We start from the raw sequence: 17,581 nt of genomic DNA on the forward strand, positions 1-17,581 counted from the left end.
CTGGCTATTTCATATGATTCATCCTAAGACTTGGAACAGTCAGGATAAATAATTATAACCTCTTAAAGCTATGGTGTCGTGCTTTAGTCATTTCAAAATTAAATGTGAACAATCCATTGCAAACTAAAAAACAACTCAGTTTATATCTGTAAAACCTTCTGTTTCAGGGAGCTTTTCCCAATGATTTTTTTCCCCCAAGTTAAACCTTATGTTCATTTCTCATCCAGTGGAGGACTGAGTGTTTCTGTCTCTTGTTACCAGCAGTAACCACAGTTCCTTAGGTCAGCTTTCTTGTTTCTTTCTGCATCTTCGTGTTGAGTCTCACAGTGATTCTGCAACACATCTAAATGAAGCATGACCCCTGTGGAAACACCACTTCTTCTTCTCAGGTTTTGAGAGTTAGGCAAAGTCCCACCAAACCTGTAGGAACTGGTAAACTCCCCAAGTCCGTGTTCCACACTGGTGTTGGCAGATCGGTGGGTATGCTTGCCCAGAGACCCACACAGAGAACTGTAAACCAAGCAGAGAACAGGCTGGAACCTCCAGAGCTGTCGACTCACTGTGGTTCTGAGCATTACATAACCACATCTCATATGGGCACCTTTCTTATGTTCCCACCGTGCTGTAGGAAACTATCTACTCTGTCTATCTAGGTTTACCTAGGATTAAAATTAGAAATAGATTATTTGAAGTCTCTCTCTGTTCAGGGCTCGTTTGCATGGTACTGCTCACAGAGATAAGGTTTGCTTATAAAAAAGCTTTTCCGTATAAGGTTGTGTGCAGAACCTGACAGAACTGCCACGGTGAGTCAGGAACATGTTTCCCAGGGCCCATTTATTAGAATTTACTTGTGTTCTCCCAGACAACTCAATGAACTTGAATTGTGCCAAGCTTTTAAAAGATGTTTACAGGAAGAGTCAATCATGGTTAATTTTTTTTTTAAACTTTATATAGATGTTGCTGGTATGGACACTTTCACTGTTGCTGGGGGCAGCGACAGGTAAGAAAACATGCCTGTGGAGCTAGGAGATGCTCTACTGCTCATTCCTTCCCAGGAGACCTCTGATAGTGCAATGCAAGCCTCTGTGAAGACACGGAGTACAACAGTGGGAATGTGTTGAGAACACAAGAACTGTAAGAAAGATTCTAGGATAAAATCCAAGATGTCTCTGCTAAATTTGAATTTAAGATACATAATGAATTACTTGGATTATGTGACATGTTGACTTTTCCAAATCACTCTAGAAAATACTTGAGATTCAAATGTAGCTTGTACTTTTGTTTGCTATATCTAACTCTAGATTGGATTAAATAAGGGGGAGGAACTGTGTGTCCATCACCTACAACTATAGTATCCACAGCAAATTTCTTACCTCCTCTGTGGTATCTTTGTCTATTAAATGATAATGACATCTCATGAGATGATTGTGTGAGGTTTAGGGAAGATAAATATATCACTGGGCCTAGCAGCTAGCACATGCTAAGAGTTCCAGGAATGCAGCCCTACCAAGAACTACTAATCTTACTGTGACTGTTAATCTTGCTTTTATCACCCTCAAGAACTTTCCCATCAGTTTTGCTTTGTGAGACACAAGGTAAGCACAGTTCATGCATCAAAGCTTGAACTCGGTCCCATAGTTTTGGAACAGCTTCTTCACTTAGGGTCCAGGACAGCCTCAGACAAGGGTCAGATGCCTACAGGCTCAGCCAAGGTGGAGCTGTCTGTTGGCCTTTGCATGAAATTCAGATTTCCACCCAAAATACCAAACTAGATGGTGGCTATAAGATATTGGCAGTCTCGTTACTCACGAAGGCCAGGGACACAGATGTCTTACTCCTGGCCACCAAGGCCCGGGGAGGAACATTGAGTTGAGAAACTAAAAGGAGCCTCTGCGTGGCGCTGAAGGAAACACAGTGGGAGTGGTGGGGTGGTGGGGGAGGAGGTTGGGGGTTCTTGCCAGGTGGAAAATTGGCCAGAGCTGCTGATCTGGAACACAGGCATGGTCCTTTGAAGCTGCTTTAGGAGCATGTGGAAGTCAAGGAAGAAAATCTGCCACCTGCAGAATTTAACTTGTATTTTGGCAGAGAAAAAAAATTACCAGGATTATTGTGATTACACTAATATCCTTAAAATACTTCTGGATGATTTCAGGACTAGAAGTCTGCTATGAGAGACTCGGCTGCTTCAGTAATGAATCCCCATGGGGAGGAACCTTACTAAGACCCTTCAGCAATTTGCCCTCGTCTCCAGCAGATGTCAACACCCGCTTCCTCCTCTACACTAATGAGAATCCAAACAACTACCAAGTAAGAATTCTCATTGTCTTTGGAACTTGGTTCCATCTGTTGTAGGACATCAGGATACTATCTGAGTTCAGGTTTGCTGCCCAATAGAGTATCATGGGCAATGTATAACCCAAAGGCACCAAGTGTTTCTGAATATTTGACTTACAGTTCTGCAGATAGGCAAATCAAAGATCAAAGTTCTACATCTAGTTTGTGTCTCCTTACTGGAACATCATATTACAGGAGACGCAGCATGGAAAAAGAGCATAGGGGCGGGTGAGAAGAGGGATACAGAGTGTACTTGCCCTTTGTCTAGGAACTCACTCCTATGATTAGTAATCTACCCTTGCAAATAACAGTACTAAGCCATAGATGATGACAGAGCCCTTGTGACCTGATCGCCTCCAAAAGGTCCTATCTCTTTCTACTACCCCACGACAATGAGATTTCAACATGAGTTTTGGAGGAACCATTTAAACTATACCATTTATCTTCCCCCAAATTCATGTTCTTTTCACATATAGAATGCATTCATTTCAACCCAATAACCCTAAAGTCTTAACTCATTACTATCCCAACTCCAAAATTCAAAGTTTAGAATTATATTTAAGTCATTTGTAAGAGAGACTCAAGGCAGGATCCATCCAATTTCCTCCTGCTATAAGCCTGTGAAATCAGAACAAGTTATATGCTGCCAACATACAGCACTAGGACACAGGATAGATATTTCCATTCCAAGATGAAGAAATACACAAGATAAAAGAAAAACAGATCCTCCGGTAAATTTAAAATCCATTAGGGAAAATAAACATTCAATGGAAGAGTATAGAATCATCTTTTCCTGTTATGTGCCACTTCTGGATGCCCTGGGATGGGTATTGTGGCCTCAAAACCTTAGACAACCATAGGCTTGTTTCTGAGTTCAATCCATTTATCAGTTCTCACGGACTTGGACTCTTCCACCTGTAGCTCTTCCAGGCTGATATTACATGCTGGTGGCCCTGCAGTCTGGGGTCATGAGAACTGTCCTACTCCCACAGCTCCACTGGCCATTGCTCCGTGGGGATTCTCTACAGTAATTCTCCCCAGGAAGTGTATTTCTGCCTGAGTGTCCCAGGCTATCCATAATATCCTAGGTGCACACAGCTATGCTCCCACAGTTCTTACATTATGTAAGCCTATATACTTAACACCTTATGGATGCCACCAAAAGTTACCTGTTAACCCTCAGACCCACACCTGTAGCCACTTGAGCCACAGCTGGGAAGACGGGAGAATTACACCAGATGTGTGGTACAGAGGCACAAGATGGCTCTGGACAGTGATGTCCCAGCTCACACCCCCAAGCCATTCTGCCTTCCTAGAACTCCGGTCATGGTGGGAAAGAAAGTCTCAGAAATGATTCTTGGAGTCTTTTCCCCACTGTCTTGATAAATAACAGCACCTGGCTTTCTGTTCCCATTTTTATTTTCTCTCAAAAGGTCACTTGGCTCTAGCTTTGTTTCTGTTGCCTAAAGATGACTTCTCACTCCAGGCTAAAAATCATAAAACCATTCCAGACCGCTTCCCTTTGAACTATAAAGTCCGTTTTAGCTCATGATTTTTCCTCCTGCATCTCATTGTATAGAGTTAAAAGTCACCAAGAAACACCCTAAATGCTTTCCTTCTTAGGTATGTCTTGTGCTGCATGTTCTAGTCATTGCTCTTCAATTTTGCCTTCTATGAGATCTTGGGCAGTGGATGCAAATCGGCCAAATTCTTTTCACCTCCGTAAAACAGATACACTTTACTGTCTTCCATGTGATATTACAAATGAATGGCCTTTATCATCCATGTCTACCAATACTATTGTCATGACCAGCTAAGTAATCCATAAGAAGTTTAAAATTGTCACTGCAGATCTTCTCTGTCCCTCCACCACCCAGTAGCATCTTCAGTAATCCATTCATGGTAAAAATGGACTTTTCCTATCTTATTCCTCCAAATTCTTCCCATTTCTATCCATTTCTAGGTTTCAAAGCAGCATCCATACCTTCAGATATTTGTGGTGGTAACAATCTGACTCCTGGTACCAACTTTTCCATGTTAGTCCATCTTGTAGAGCTAAACAAGAATACCATGAACTGGATTGATTATATGTAGTTGACATTTATTTAATTGGTGGGAGACTGGAAAACCTCAGAAAGAGAGACCTCATGCAAGGAAGAGGGAACAAGTGGTAGGGGCCAAACTTGGAACAGAAACCCACCCCTGCAGTAATTAGTCCACTCCTGCAACAGCAGCATTATCTACTCATGAAATCAAAACGTCTCAAGGCCTGATCTCTTAACAGCATCATAGTGGCTCTTAAATTTAAACATGAGTTTTGGAGAAAATATACAAACCAGAGCAAATCCTGAATTTTTGAGATACTATGAGAGAATTGACCTGAAACCCTTTTCTCCCGCCAATGTAGGAGATCTCTGCAGATGCATCGGTAATCCGGAGCTCCAATTTCAAAACAGAGAGAAAAACTCGTTTCATTATCCATGGATTCATAGACAACGGAGAAGAAAACTGGCTGTACAAGCTGTGTAAGGTGAGAAATGTGGTAATTGCTTAAGGGAAGGCTGCATTAGCAGTGGTCACTAGCGACCAATAAAACGCTGTCCTCCACCAAGGAGGACACACTAGTGGCCACAACACTGGAGGTCCCTGTATCCGCTGCTCATGCCAGGCTTCCCAGGAGAGACCCAGAGGTACTGATAATGGAGGGACCCTGGGACACTCATGACAATGAGGTCAGCAGGCATGTGATGGTCCCAGACAGTAGTTATTCATAACTAACACAGAACTAACTAATAAATTTTAGCAGCAGAAGCAACCATTCATGTGAGGTGCAAACCACAACTTCTAATTTCGTTGTAAAGACCTAGGAGATCCCATTTTCTCAAAATCATTATTTTCCTACAGTTTTCACTTATTGCTCTTTGATCTCTACTGGTAGCCATATCTAGAGAATGTGATGGATTTCATTTCTGGTTTCTGTGGTTTCAATAACAGTAATCCTGTCTCCTTTAATTTGAGTTAGGCTAGGTGCCATGGGATAGAGAAGAATTGAAAGACAGAAAGTCAAATGGAATAAAATGTCCCAGTAACTGCTAGTACTTGCTAGTATTAGTATGGATTCATTAATTAATCTGTGTGTTTGCTCATGTATTCATCCATTTCTGTGGTCGGCAATGGCAGAAAGTTGTAGTAGTCACTTCTAAAAACGTCAAGATAAAGACACTACAGTCTTCCCACATCCACTTTATTTCTGCCCAGACTGTATCAGCTCAAAGAGAGAACTGAGGCAGTTTGGATACACATCCGCTCATCCTGAACACTCATGAAGGCACTCAAGTGCACTCACTTCACAGATTTAAAAATAATCAGTCAAGGGATAAGCATTGTGGTTCCGTGGGGTTACGCTGCTCCTTAGGATGCCTATGTCCTGTATCAGACTGCCTGGATTTGAGCCCAGCACCTACTTCTGATTAATTTCTTGCTAATGCACAGATTGGGGGAGTAGGGGCAGATGCTAGTTCGAACACTGGGGTCTGTGCCACCTACATAGGGACTCTGGCTGGAGTTCTGGGCTTCTGGCTGCTGCCTAGCCTGGTGAAGTCTTGGCTGTTGCAGGCATCGTGGGCTTCAGAGAGTGAATCAGCTGATGGAGTTTATCTCTCTCACACACACATGCATGCACACACACTTTCTCTTTTCCTGTTGCTCTGGATTTTAAATAAAAATAAACATTTTTGAAAACACATTTGTCTTCTAATTTAAATCTGATGATACATAATAATAGATGCCTATACAACAATTAGAGAAAACATGATTTTTCCCTTTAAGGAATATAGTTTTTAATGTATATGTACAATTTATTTCTAAAGCTCCCAAATCAGGTATTTTTTTCTTGCATTTCATTTGGCTTTCACAACTTTGTTTCATTACAATAGAAAAATAAGTGGGTTAACTAGGTAGTAAAAAGTGTTCCAAATTCAAGTTCTACTTTATCCTTAATGAGCCATGACAATAACAATTTCTGTATACTTTTCCTTCTATAAAAGAAGAAAGTATTGGCAATCATTTCTAAAATTCATTATTCACAACTTTTTCTTTTCGGAAAAGATGTGAGCATGTATGAATGCACTCTCAAATAAACATGATTACTGCCGAAACTAGCCAGGAAGCTGTAATGGAACTCATTGGACAAGATCCCCAGTACGTATCTAGGAAAGGACACAATTATGTAAGATAACCTTAATGATGGACAATCAACATGTTCATCAGGAGCTTTAATTGAACTTTGTCTCTCAGACAAGTTTACTCCTTTACTTTCAATGTATTTACACATTATGGAGTCCTTATATAGTCTTCATTCGTTCATCATACATTTATTGATCAACTGCTATGAACTATTCTTGTAAGGTTCCAGTTATAAAGAAGATAGGCCAAGTCCTTGGATGTATTTTTGTTAGGGACACTGGAGTCTAATGACAATTGTGATGTTCTAATGGCGCAACTCATTGCACTATATTGTATACATTTATCCCCAAATCAAATGTATATGCAACTATGGCAGTAGAAGTCACAAGAATCGAGTTTCCATGATGGTCAAATTCCCAGTTCAGAAACAATGATGTATGTTATCCAGGATTCATATCCATAAGAGATCAAAAATTTTGGTCATTGAGTTGGGATTTAAAGTAACATAAGATAGACTAGGACAAGGAATTTATACTAGTCTTCACGTATGCTAATAGAAACCAAAAAGGATCCTGAATTACTCATGTGTATATTGTGTCTCTTCCATCAGAACTTGTTTGAGGTGGAGAGTGTGAACTGCATCTGTGTGGACTGGAAGGGCGGCTCCCGAACCACGTACCCACAGGCCACACAGAACATCCAGGTTGTCGGGGCAGAAGTGGCGTATTTAGTTGACTTTCTTCAGGTAACTACATCCGGGTTCTGTAAAAGTCCATGCATGTTGCCCTCTGGATTTTTTTTCCCAAAACACCTGTAGGTATGAGCATTGACAAAGACATTGTTCTATTAAGAAATGCCTTTCCCTTTGGTTAACGTGAAAAAGAAAAGACCTAGTTTGGGCTCGTCAATATCTCTTCTTAGGTCAGTAAGCTAGTTTTTATTTTTCTTTAAGTGCGTTTTTCCATTTAGGTGCATAGGTTGTTTTTGCTGAATTCCCACCAGAAGTTGTTTTATTTTTAGCAGTTATTATCAAGTAGGCTTGACATGGTCAATGTCAGAACTAAACTACTTTTTAAAAATATTTAGATTTTGTCTTGTTAAAGGAAGTACAGTGACAAACATTCATAAACAAAACAGAAAAATATTTAACTAAGCAATTGCTTATATAATTGTTTTAAAGTCTGTCACGTGTGGGCAAAAGCCCTCATTTCTTTTCTGGAATCATTTACACACTAAACATCATATCCATTTTTAATGATAGCTATAGAGGAAAAACAAGAAAATCCTGACTTTAAAGTGAATGTATGTATTCTTAAAACTTGAAGTTTGGGAAATTTCCTTCTGTGACTGTCAGAAAATCCATCATATTTGATAACATTGCAAAGACATTTTCTTTGGAGGGGATCACCTGTACCCTTCTTAAATCTATTCTAGAGACGTCAGTAAAATTTAGGAGACAAATTAACCCAACACAGATTAATAGAAAAAAGCACATGTCTTACATTATTAAGCTTTATATTTGCATAGGAACACTTACATGAGAGTGAAAGTCTAAAGAAATGGAGAAAGCAAAAAAAGTGTACTTTTTTAAAAATTTAAATTTTCTGCAAAAGTGACAAGAGAAAGGGGTCTAGGACAGAGAGAAGAAATTTGAAAGGATGTCCTGAGAAGGAACAGTGAAAGCTAATGGGTCCCTTGATGAGTCCCCACAGGCACAACCCCTGCAGCCCCAGCGCTCAGCAGGGTCCCAGGGTTCTCCTTGCCATACTGGTCCCAGCAGGCACCTTCCCTCATGGGCGCTCAGAGCTGGCTGAGATCAGGTACGCAGTACAGACGCCATGCTGCAACTACTGCTTCTGCTGGACTTCTGTTCCAACGTGTGTGTCCAAGAGACATACATGGAGGTGACATAATCTTGCTGCTTCCATTTCCCCACAGTCATCCCTGGAGTACTCACCTTCCAAAGTCCATGTCATTGGTCACAGCCTGGGTTCCCATGCTGCTGGGGAGGCAGGACGGAGGACCAAAGGAGTCATTGGAAGAATCACAGGTTGGTCAACTTTTAGACTGTGTGCATCTCCCAGAGTTTGAAAGGAAATGCTGGAGGGAAATTTGGTACAGACCTGCTTTTCTCCTTTCTGAATTAGGCTAAGTGACCAAAAAATCAATCAGTGGGGATTCTTTTTCTTTCTATTTTTTTTTTTTTTGATATGCAACGTGGTTCTATACTGTTCCATGTGACTAATGTCTGAATTAGGAATATCTAGACATTTTATTTCATCTCTGTTTCTCCATTGTCAGGCATTTGCAAAGGACAAGAACTCATGTTTTCACAATTAGTTGTATTCTGCTTTAGCAACAATGGCTAATGAGCCAAACCTCATTAACCCCAATGCCAGAGCTGCTTGAGGTTGGAGGGCAGATGGTCAGGCTGCCCAATGCTGCCAGTACTGAATGCTACTAATTAGATTTCTATAAAACTTCCTTTCACAACACTCCTAGGCCAATCCTGTAACCTTGTGGGAAAAAAAACTGCTAGCTTTAATCTGACAGATGACGGCTTCATTTTTCTAAGTTATCTTCCAACTTTCCATGTCTCACCCAGTGGACCTCCTTTTCAATTATTGGACTAAACTGGATACATTTAAACTTGCAGAAGCATCTGAAACACCCATTGGGTTAATTTGCCCTGTAGATGTCTGCAGAATCCTCTTTCCTGTTGTCTATAAATGTTTGCCTGCCTAGCCAGGCGCTGTGCCATCAAGCCTGTGACATGTGGCCAGGAAAGCCGAGGTCCACGGTCTCCTAGGGTTCTTGGAGCTTCTGCTGGAGGTTCTGCTTCCTCTAGCGACTAAGCATCCATATGCAAAGGCAAATTCTAGGGTGTGGTAAAGTTGGGCAAATTAGAAGCAAGTTGTGAATACTTGCAGTTACTAATACTAATACTACATGTCTGTAGCTCAGGGGAGAGGTGAATGTGCATGAATACTGACAGATATTAAGAACACATCTGTTGGCTTTAGGGCTGGATCCTGCTGAACCTTACTTTCAGAATACACCTGAGTTAGTCCGTCTGGATCCCAGCGATGCTCAGTTTGTGGATGTAATTCACACAGATGGCGCCCCCATGGTCCCCAACTTGGGTGAGTCTCTCAACTTGTCTTCCATCAAGGTTTTGTGTCTGCACAGAGGAGTGTTTTGGAGTTATTTGAGTCTATGCAGTAATATAAACCTTCTCTTTATTTTAAAAATTCCTCAGGATTAGGAATGATCCAGAATGTGGGTCACCTGGATTTCTTTCCAAACGGAGGAAAAGAAATGCCCGGATGTCAGAAGAATATCCTCTCTCAAATTGTTGATTTAGATGGGATCTGGGAAGGTAAAATTATTATGTGTATTAAAAGATTTTCTTTGGGGGAAAAATGGTGCTTTGTTTTGCTAAATTTGCTAACTACCTGGAAATTGTACTGGTCTCTTATTTTATAGGACAGAAGATTTTTAATTGTATTTCCAAGACAGAGGATCTCTTTGAGAGAATCAGGCATTAAGAGATTGGGAAAGAGAAAGTATTTGCAGGCAACTTTCCATGGGCCTAATTTAGGAAACACACGCCCAAAGATTATCTATTTGAACCAATCTTTTTGTTCTGAAGTTAGTTTTTCCATTTTATTTAACGCTGATGTTAACTAGTAGAACCTTCAACAGTAGTTGACTTCCTATTGCATCACTGCATTTCATAACTGATTTTACTCTGGGAATTCCATGAGATCATAACAGAGTACTCCAATTCAGCATTTATATCATTATCATGAAATTAGCTTGAAAAAATCAAGGTGATTGTTTATGCATAATCATGTCTGACTTTAAAGGAACACGGGACTTTGTGGCCTGTAATCACTTAAGAAGCTACAAGTATTACACTGATAGCATCGTCAACCCCACTGGCTTTGCTGGTTTCTCTTGTGCCTCTTATGACACCTTCACTGAAGTAAGTAGAACTCTTTCTGCTCTGACGTCTGTGACTATCACTCCTCACGGCATGTGTAAGCCATTGTTCATGACAGCGTTTAGTGAATGCTTATGCTTTCATACATGATTATACAGTTGATCTTCGATGCATGTTTTCTTAGTGCTACAAAATGCTTTAGCAGAGTTGAGAGAAGCAGGTTTGGAAATGAATATGTCCTATGTCTGCCTTGGTTTCTGTTACTTTTTGTGTGTTAGGGAAGTGCTTAAATTGGCAAGGGAAATATCTTAAACAACAGTAATGGAACTCATCTATGGATAACTGATCTGTGATCACAGGATGCTGATGAACATGGAAATTTTTCCATACAGGTCGACCTTTTTGACAACAGAATAGAGGACATGTGTGCCTTACTATGCAATCTGAAAATGGCCAATATTTTCTTGAGTTTTCATCTTGCTTGGTTTCCTCTCAGTATCTGGGTTGAATTCTTATTTGTTGTCTTAAACATGAAATGAGAGTACTTAAAAAATGAGAGTGCAGAAAAATAGAGATTTGAAGATAGGTTGATCTGTTGTAAGAGTTTTTAAAATACATATGTAGTTCCTCATTGTAAGATATTCTGTCAACTTCCTGAAGGCTTCTAGTATCTATTGCCAGTGATTTTCCCCTCCAGAAGACTTTTCCTTTCATGGCAACATTAAAAAAAAAATCAGCAACCTATGCTATTTAGTAAAAAAAAAAAAAAGATACTTTATGTAATATACATGTGCAGGTACTCACAGCAGAGATGTGGATCCAGACTTCACCAATAAAATGCTGAGAAACACTGGAAAAACCACTTCTTTAAGTCAATTCCCTCACCGTAAATGTGAACAGTAATGGTTGACACAACCTGTTTGGCAGGGAGACTTCATGATATAATACATGTTAATTATAATACATGTTAATTATTTAGCCCAGAGCTAAATAAATAAATATTAGGTATTATGTAGAAGGCACATTTATTTTATTCACATCACAGCTTGTATATATAATAAGAAAAGAGTCCTCTTTCTCGCTTTATTTGGTATAACTTTTCATCTTCTTCAGTAATACCCAAAGCTTGGTAATGTAGGACACAAATAAAGAAAGAAACAAGTAAGTTGCAGGCCTTTCTTGTTAAACTGAGTCTGAATCAGTAAAAATTAAGCGTACTTCGAGGGGTGCTCAGCACTTCTATAAAAACAATGTGCACTCTGCCCGTTCCCCCCTTTGGACCCCATTCTCAGCCGCTCTCTGGTACTTCGCCAGGTAATTGTAGGGATGCTGTGGCTAGCGTGTGTGCAGCAGGGGTGACTCGGCCCTGGGCTCCATTGCACTGGGGGGCATAACCCCACCCTGCTGGCATTTAGAGACAGCTGGGCTCTCCTCCTTTTCTCTTCAGTCAGTGCCTTCTGAGAGCTGCAGCCATGTCTTCCTGCCTGGCTCAGTCTCCTCTTAGGTCTTCTTGAGGGGACGCTGATCTCGCCAGTGTCCACCACACCTGGTCCACTGATTCTGGAACTGACCACTTGGCTGCACTGTGTGGTAACCTTCCTCCTCCACAGTGGCAGTTGAGATGCTCCTCCTCACTCTGTGCTTCCCTCCTCATCTCTTGTACAACAGATCCTGGTCCAGAGAGAAAGGACTTGTATTTGTCTGCCTTTTTGGCATTGTGTTATTTGTCAGTGAAATTGCAGATGTATCCTTGTGACTAGTGAGAGGTGCTGTGACCCGTTGCAGAGACACTGTTGTAGCCCTGGACTCGGGAGAGGGCAGGGCACTGGTGCACAGCATTCTCATGCATCGTGTGTTTGTTTACACTAGAACAAATGCTTTCCCTGTTCCAAAGGAGGATGCCCGCAGATGGGACATTACGCTGATCTATTTCCTGGGAAAACAGATGCTGTGAACCAGGTATTTTATCTAAACACCGGTGAATCCAGTAATTTTGCCCGTAAGTGTCTATTTTATTTAACTTACATTCCAAATCCTACATATTTCCTTCTCTTCACTGAAAATGTGCAAAACTGTTGTAAACACCCCCGCAAATGGGGAAGAATTTCCATTCCATGCTCGACGTCATTGTGTCTAATTTAAGTAACAAAAGAGACCTGGGAGTCTGAGTTGTTAATGACACAAAGATCACTTTCTCCATATTTTACTCAAATCCTAAAATGATACGTTTCACCTCTGTTCCTGTCAGTTTGGTCCAAACTAATTCTAACTGGCTAAAATGCTAATTTACTATTGGTTAGTACCATGGCAATGTTCATTTTGTTACTGTAACAGGACCTACGTCCAGTATCAACCAAAAGTAGAATTATACAGTATTTTAAGTATTTTGGATAGAAAGGTGATAGCATGCTGAAACCTGCTCTTTTAGCTTTCTGTTACCCCTGAACATAAAGCTTTTATACCAGTCGAGAGTAGGTGTTTATGTTAAAACTCTGAAGACAAATATTTTTGAAAATATAATTTTTGACATTTGGGAAAGTTTCCACTCCTCTATGCCTGTCCCCTGAATGCCTAGAGAAAGGAATGCCTGTGACTGTTTCATTAGAAGGATCACCAGGGGGCCCATATTATAGCCCAGTGGTGTAAACCACAATTTGCCACATCAGCATTCAACATCAGAGCGCATGTTCCAGTCCTGGATGCTCTGCTTCTGACCCAGCTTCCTCTCAATGCACCTGGGAAAGCGACATAAACCAGTGCTAGTCTTGGGGCCCTGCCAGCCATGCAGGAGACCAGGATGGAGGTCCTGGGTTCTAGCTTTGGCTTGGGCCAGCCCTGGCTGTTGTGGCCATTTCTAGAGTGAACCAGAGGATAGAAATCTCTATTTGTGTCTCCCCCTTTGTCATTCTGCCTTCTAGATAAATAACTACATCTGTTAAAAGAAGAATCACAAACACCACATATACATTTTTTGAAAATTCTTCAATCATAAGGTCTTGTTAACCTGTCTTAGTGTCTCTTCACCACATCCTGGCAACCTGCTAAGTCTCTTTGTCCACATAGGTTGGAGGTACCGTGTGGCTGTCACACTCTCAGGCAGGAGTGTTACAGGATATGTGCTGGTGTCTCTGCAAGGAAATAACGGAAGCTCCAAACAGTATGAAATTTTCAGGTGGGTAAAATACTACTCTAAGCTTCTTAGAGGTTGGAATATTGGGCACATATAATGAATGCTGTAAACCTAAGAGTTCATTTATTCATTCTGCAGTGGAGTGAAATGTTGTCACACAAAATAAAAAGAAAGAAATTCCTTCACCTTTACATCTTACTGTATTTCAGAATTCTGTCTGAAAAAGCATGCATGTTTATTTAGCCTCTAACTTACAAATTGTAAAGAATTATTCTCCAATTAAGGTAACTGGGAAAGATGACATGATAGTATCATCATTGATTACATTGTGGATTGTAACTGGAACACGTTTGAAGTTTAATGGAATTAAAGAGGATGGTGTTGTTATGAGTGGGTTAAGCCATTACATTCAAAGTCAGCATTCCCAATGAGTGCTAATTGGAATCCTGGTTGCTCCACTGTCTGTGCAATTCTCTGCTAATGCATCAGGAAAAGCAATGGACAATGGCTCAAGGATGGCATTTCAGACTCCTGGCTGTGGCTTGCCCATCCATTGTATTATAGCCATTGAGGGTGCTAAACCAGCAAATAAAAGATTCTCTCTCTCTATGCCTGTCTCCCTCTCTATACATAACTCCAGCTTTCAAATAAATAAATATTTAAAATAAAATAATGATGATATAACAATGTGAGTCATTAATAGTAAAGTAGTGTTTAATGCACTAAAATGACAAATGTACTAACAATTATTTTACATATGGATGCACTTCTTGTTGGCTTAAGAAACATGGGCACATACCTGCATATGTGTAAGTATATGTACACTTATGTGTGTGTATATATGTGTCTATAAGTAGATGTGTGTATGGATGGTTATTCAAATGGCTTTACTTCTTTAACTCCTCAGGGGATATCTCCAATCAGACAAGACTTATACCAATGAGTTTGACTCTGACGTGGAGGTTGGAGATTTGCAGAGTGTTAAGTTTATTTGGAATAACAATGTGATCAACCCAACACTACCCAAGGTGGGAGCATCCTTGATCACAGTGGAACAAAATGATGGAACGCTGTAAGTAATAAAAATCGTAAAAGGTTTGAAATATTAAGTCATACTCATAGTTATGGTCCCACTGAATTTCTTTTTTTTTTTTAAATTAAATTTCTACCATGGTTGTTTTACCCCAACCACAGCTGCTTCCTCATATCTTTTATTTCTACAGGAAGACAACTTTGACATATTTATATACGTGCTAATTTCCTGATACACATCAAGTGTATAAGAATCACTATTCATGATCCTAAATTGCTACCTCTTGAGGACTAGAAATGGCCTCTTTCCAATCACAGGTCTTACAGCAATGTCAGAGTTCTAGATCAATCCTTCCTTACATGTAAGCTTAGGGTGTGTGTAAATTAAAATTTATCACGGTGAAACATCAGAGAAGATGAGCTGACGATGCTCCCAGCGATAACTGATATTAGCTTGCTGCATATTGCTCTACTTCTTCTCTCTTCACAGCATAACAGCTCTTTTAAAAATCTAGCAAGCTGACATCCATTTCTGGCAGTGATGGAGTAACACAAACACTTTTATTTTCCCAGTGAAAACATTCGGACAGAATGTATGAGACAGCATTTGTTTAAGGCACTGAATGTCAAACAGTAGGAGTAGGGATGTCTAGAGAAACACAAGCAAGGTGGAGCCTTCAGCTTGCCCAGACGACGGTGCTGAGAGATCTTACAGCACGTGGCCCTGGCAGCAGAAATCCAGGCAGAACCCAGTGGACTCCATTAATAGATGAGAGACTGAGCCGCAAGCATAACATTGGAAGCAACTAGGAGTTCATAGGACAGCCACCTAGCAGGGAGGAGGAGTCCCAGAAACCTGGAGGTTAATAATCAACACAGGTGTGTTTCACTAGCCACACCCAGGCAAAGGTGAATAAGGGAGTCCTCTTTTAGGACTGGAAAGAGCTCTTGTTTTGTCCAGTAAATTGGAAAAATGTATGCTTTTTAGGAAAGTTTTGCTCCATGATGGGAAGTAATTAACCTAGGTTAAACAAGACCTGAAGTGACCAATTTCCAAATATCTGCATCTCAGAACGAAGTTCAAGAATATTGGTAGGCTTACCAAGTCATCTGACAGTCAGCCAAAAACAGACACACACCAAACTTCAATGCCAAGATTCCCAGGCATCCAGAAAGGCAGACAAACACAAGCTCTGTTCAGAACAACAATTACTTACGTGACAAACCCTGACTGATACAGATGTTAGGGCAGCCACAAAGGCATTCAAACAGTGATTGAGCCAGCATTCCATTTGCTGAAAAGGTCAATTGAGGCATGACTCAATATTGGAAAAATTCCGAAATGAACTTATGGAGGAGAAAAAGTCAAGTAAAATATATAGGGTCTGCAGTCAAGAACTGTTTAGACATTGCAGAAGAAAAGGTGAGCAGTCTTGAAGACATAATAGCAACTATAGAAAGTGAAAGAGAGAAAAATATCTCAAAGAGCATCAGCAACCTGCAGAATGACTTTTAGGTGGCTGATACTCAAACGCTTGTCTTTGAAGATTCCAAAGGAAGAGAATAATGGCTCTATAATGACTAAGCCTGGTGAAAGCTAGATCAGTGAATCATGTTACCCCTCTCCCATGCTACACAAGAAATATGAAGAGATCAATCAGAATACATCAAAATCAAATGATTGGAAATCAGTGGTAAAGAGAAAGTCTTAAAGATAGAGAAAAGTCAGAACAATCCAGACTGCTACAGAAAAACAATGACTTGCCACAGCATACTTCTCATCACACACAAGGCAGCAAGGACACAGCGGGGAAAATATGTGTAAGTATTGAAAGAAGAAAATCCTTAATCTAGAATTTACACCTAGAAAAATGCCTTTCAAAGACATAGATGAAATAAAAACATTGCAGACATACCAGAGTACACAGAGTTTATCACAAGAAAAAAACCTGAAAGAAATGACCCCAATATTTCCCCAGGCAGAGGCAAACAGTACTGATTAGAAAAACATGGCTCATCCTGGCTTATTCTACGCTGTTAAGTCTACACTGGCTCAGCTGGTTTAGTTGCCATGTGTCAGGTGTCTGGTCCATGCCAGCAAGAGGTGACTCTCTGTTTTCTCACCATAGGTCCAGATTCTGCAGCACAGAAACGGTGAGGGAGAACGTGCTGCTCACCCTCACCCCGTGTTAGGAGGCTGCTTGATGTGTGACCTCTGACCCTCACTGCTAATAAAAGCTGCTGTTCCAGCAATCCCTGCACTTTCATTGTCTTCATCGTCATCAATGCTCATTATTACTGAAACACATGAATAAGGTGACAAAATTCCAAATTTGCAGCTGGCATGAAAATCTTACTGAAAATGACAGGTGAATTTTACTTCTGATTGTGTGGGATTGCGACTATTGTTCATGCGACAACGTCATCATGTCCATGATTATTGATCATGTGATATTACCACTAACATCACTGACAGACTTCTGCTCCCAGGAGGCCATCTGTATTTTGCTGTATGAAACATTGGCAAACTGCATTAGGGATTTCCAGATGTATGTGCCTGGAATGTGCTAGGAAAGCAAATATTTTTAAGTGATCATCATTAAATAAGAAAATATCTACTGCAATCAGAGGGACTGAGACAAGCTGAGTCAGAGCAACCACTGGCAGGTGCATGATCTACGGCTAGGGACAGGCCCAGTTGGCGAGGTAAGGGGACACCTTAACTGGTTTGAGGTTCCCACCAAGGGGCGCGTGTGCTGGAATGGGGTTGCGTTCTATCTAGGAAACAGTTGCAATCTCCCGAGGCACTAGTGTGGACTGGGATTGGATGTGCCAGGCCAGGCCAGACCCTAACATCATCTGGTGTCATGGAGAACCAGGGTGGATGTGGGACTGACTAGGCTGGGTCTCAACTCCTTACTGAGCCATGTGTGAGCTGTACGTGGGTATGGACG

General features: G+C 40.8%; 1 protein-coding gene across 2 annotated transcripts in view; it reads left to right on the top strand.

Annotated features, from left to right (window-relative positions):
- Nucleotides 1-954: 954 nt before the first annotated feature.
- Nucleotides 955-17,581, top strand: part of LOC101516567 (pancreatic triacylglycerol lipase-like) — a 29,250-nt gene continuing 12,623 nt past the window's right edge. Inside the window, exons 1-12 of one of the 2 annotated variants that reach the window (XM_004579792.2) lie at nt 955-1,000; nt 2,153-2,307; nt 4,742-4,864; nt 7,130-7,264; nt 8,458-8,569; nt 9,543-9,662; nt 9,779-9,898; nt 10,389-10,507; nt 12,335-12,464; nt 13,529-13,637; nt 14,503-14,667; nt 16,757-16,930. In XM_004579792.2, coding sequence (XP_004579849.2) covers nt 955-1,000; nt 2,153-2,307; nt 4,742-4,864; nt 7,130-7,264; nt 8,458-8,569; nt 9,543-9,662; nt 9,779-9,898; nt 10,389-10,507; nt 12,335-12,464; nt 13,529-13,637; nt 14,503-14,667; nt 16,757-16,820 — 1,398 coding nt within the window. In that variant the 3' untranslated portion in view covers nt 16,821-16,930. Of the gene's footprint in view, nt 1,001-2,152; nt 2,308-4,741; nt 4,865-7,129; nt 7,265-8,457; nt 8,570-9,542; nt 9,663-9,778; nt 9,899-10,388; nt 10,508-12,334; nt 12,465-13,528; nt 13,638-14,502; nt 14,668-16,756; nt 16,931-17,581 lie in introns of those variants that run through there. The other variant, XM_058671456.1, reaches the window with a different exon arrangement.

Source organism: Ochotona princeps, chromosome 13 (genome assembly GCF_030435755.1).
Source record: "Ochotona princeps isolate mOchPri1 chromosome 13, mOchPri1.hap1, whole genome shotgun sequence".
Lineage (NCBI taxonomy): Eukaryota > Metazoa > Chordata > Mammalia > Lagomorpha > Ochotonidae > Ochotona > Ochotona princeps.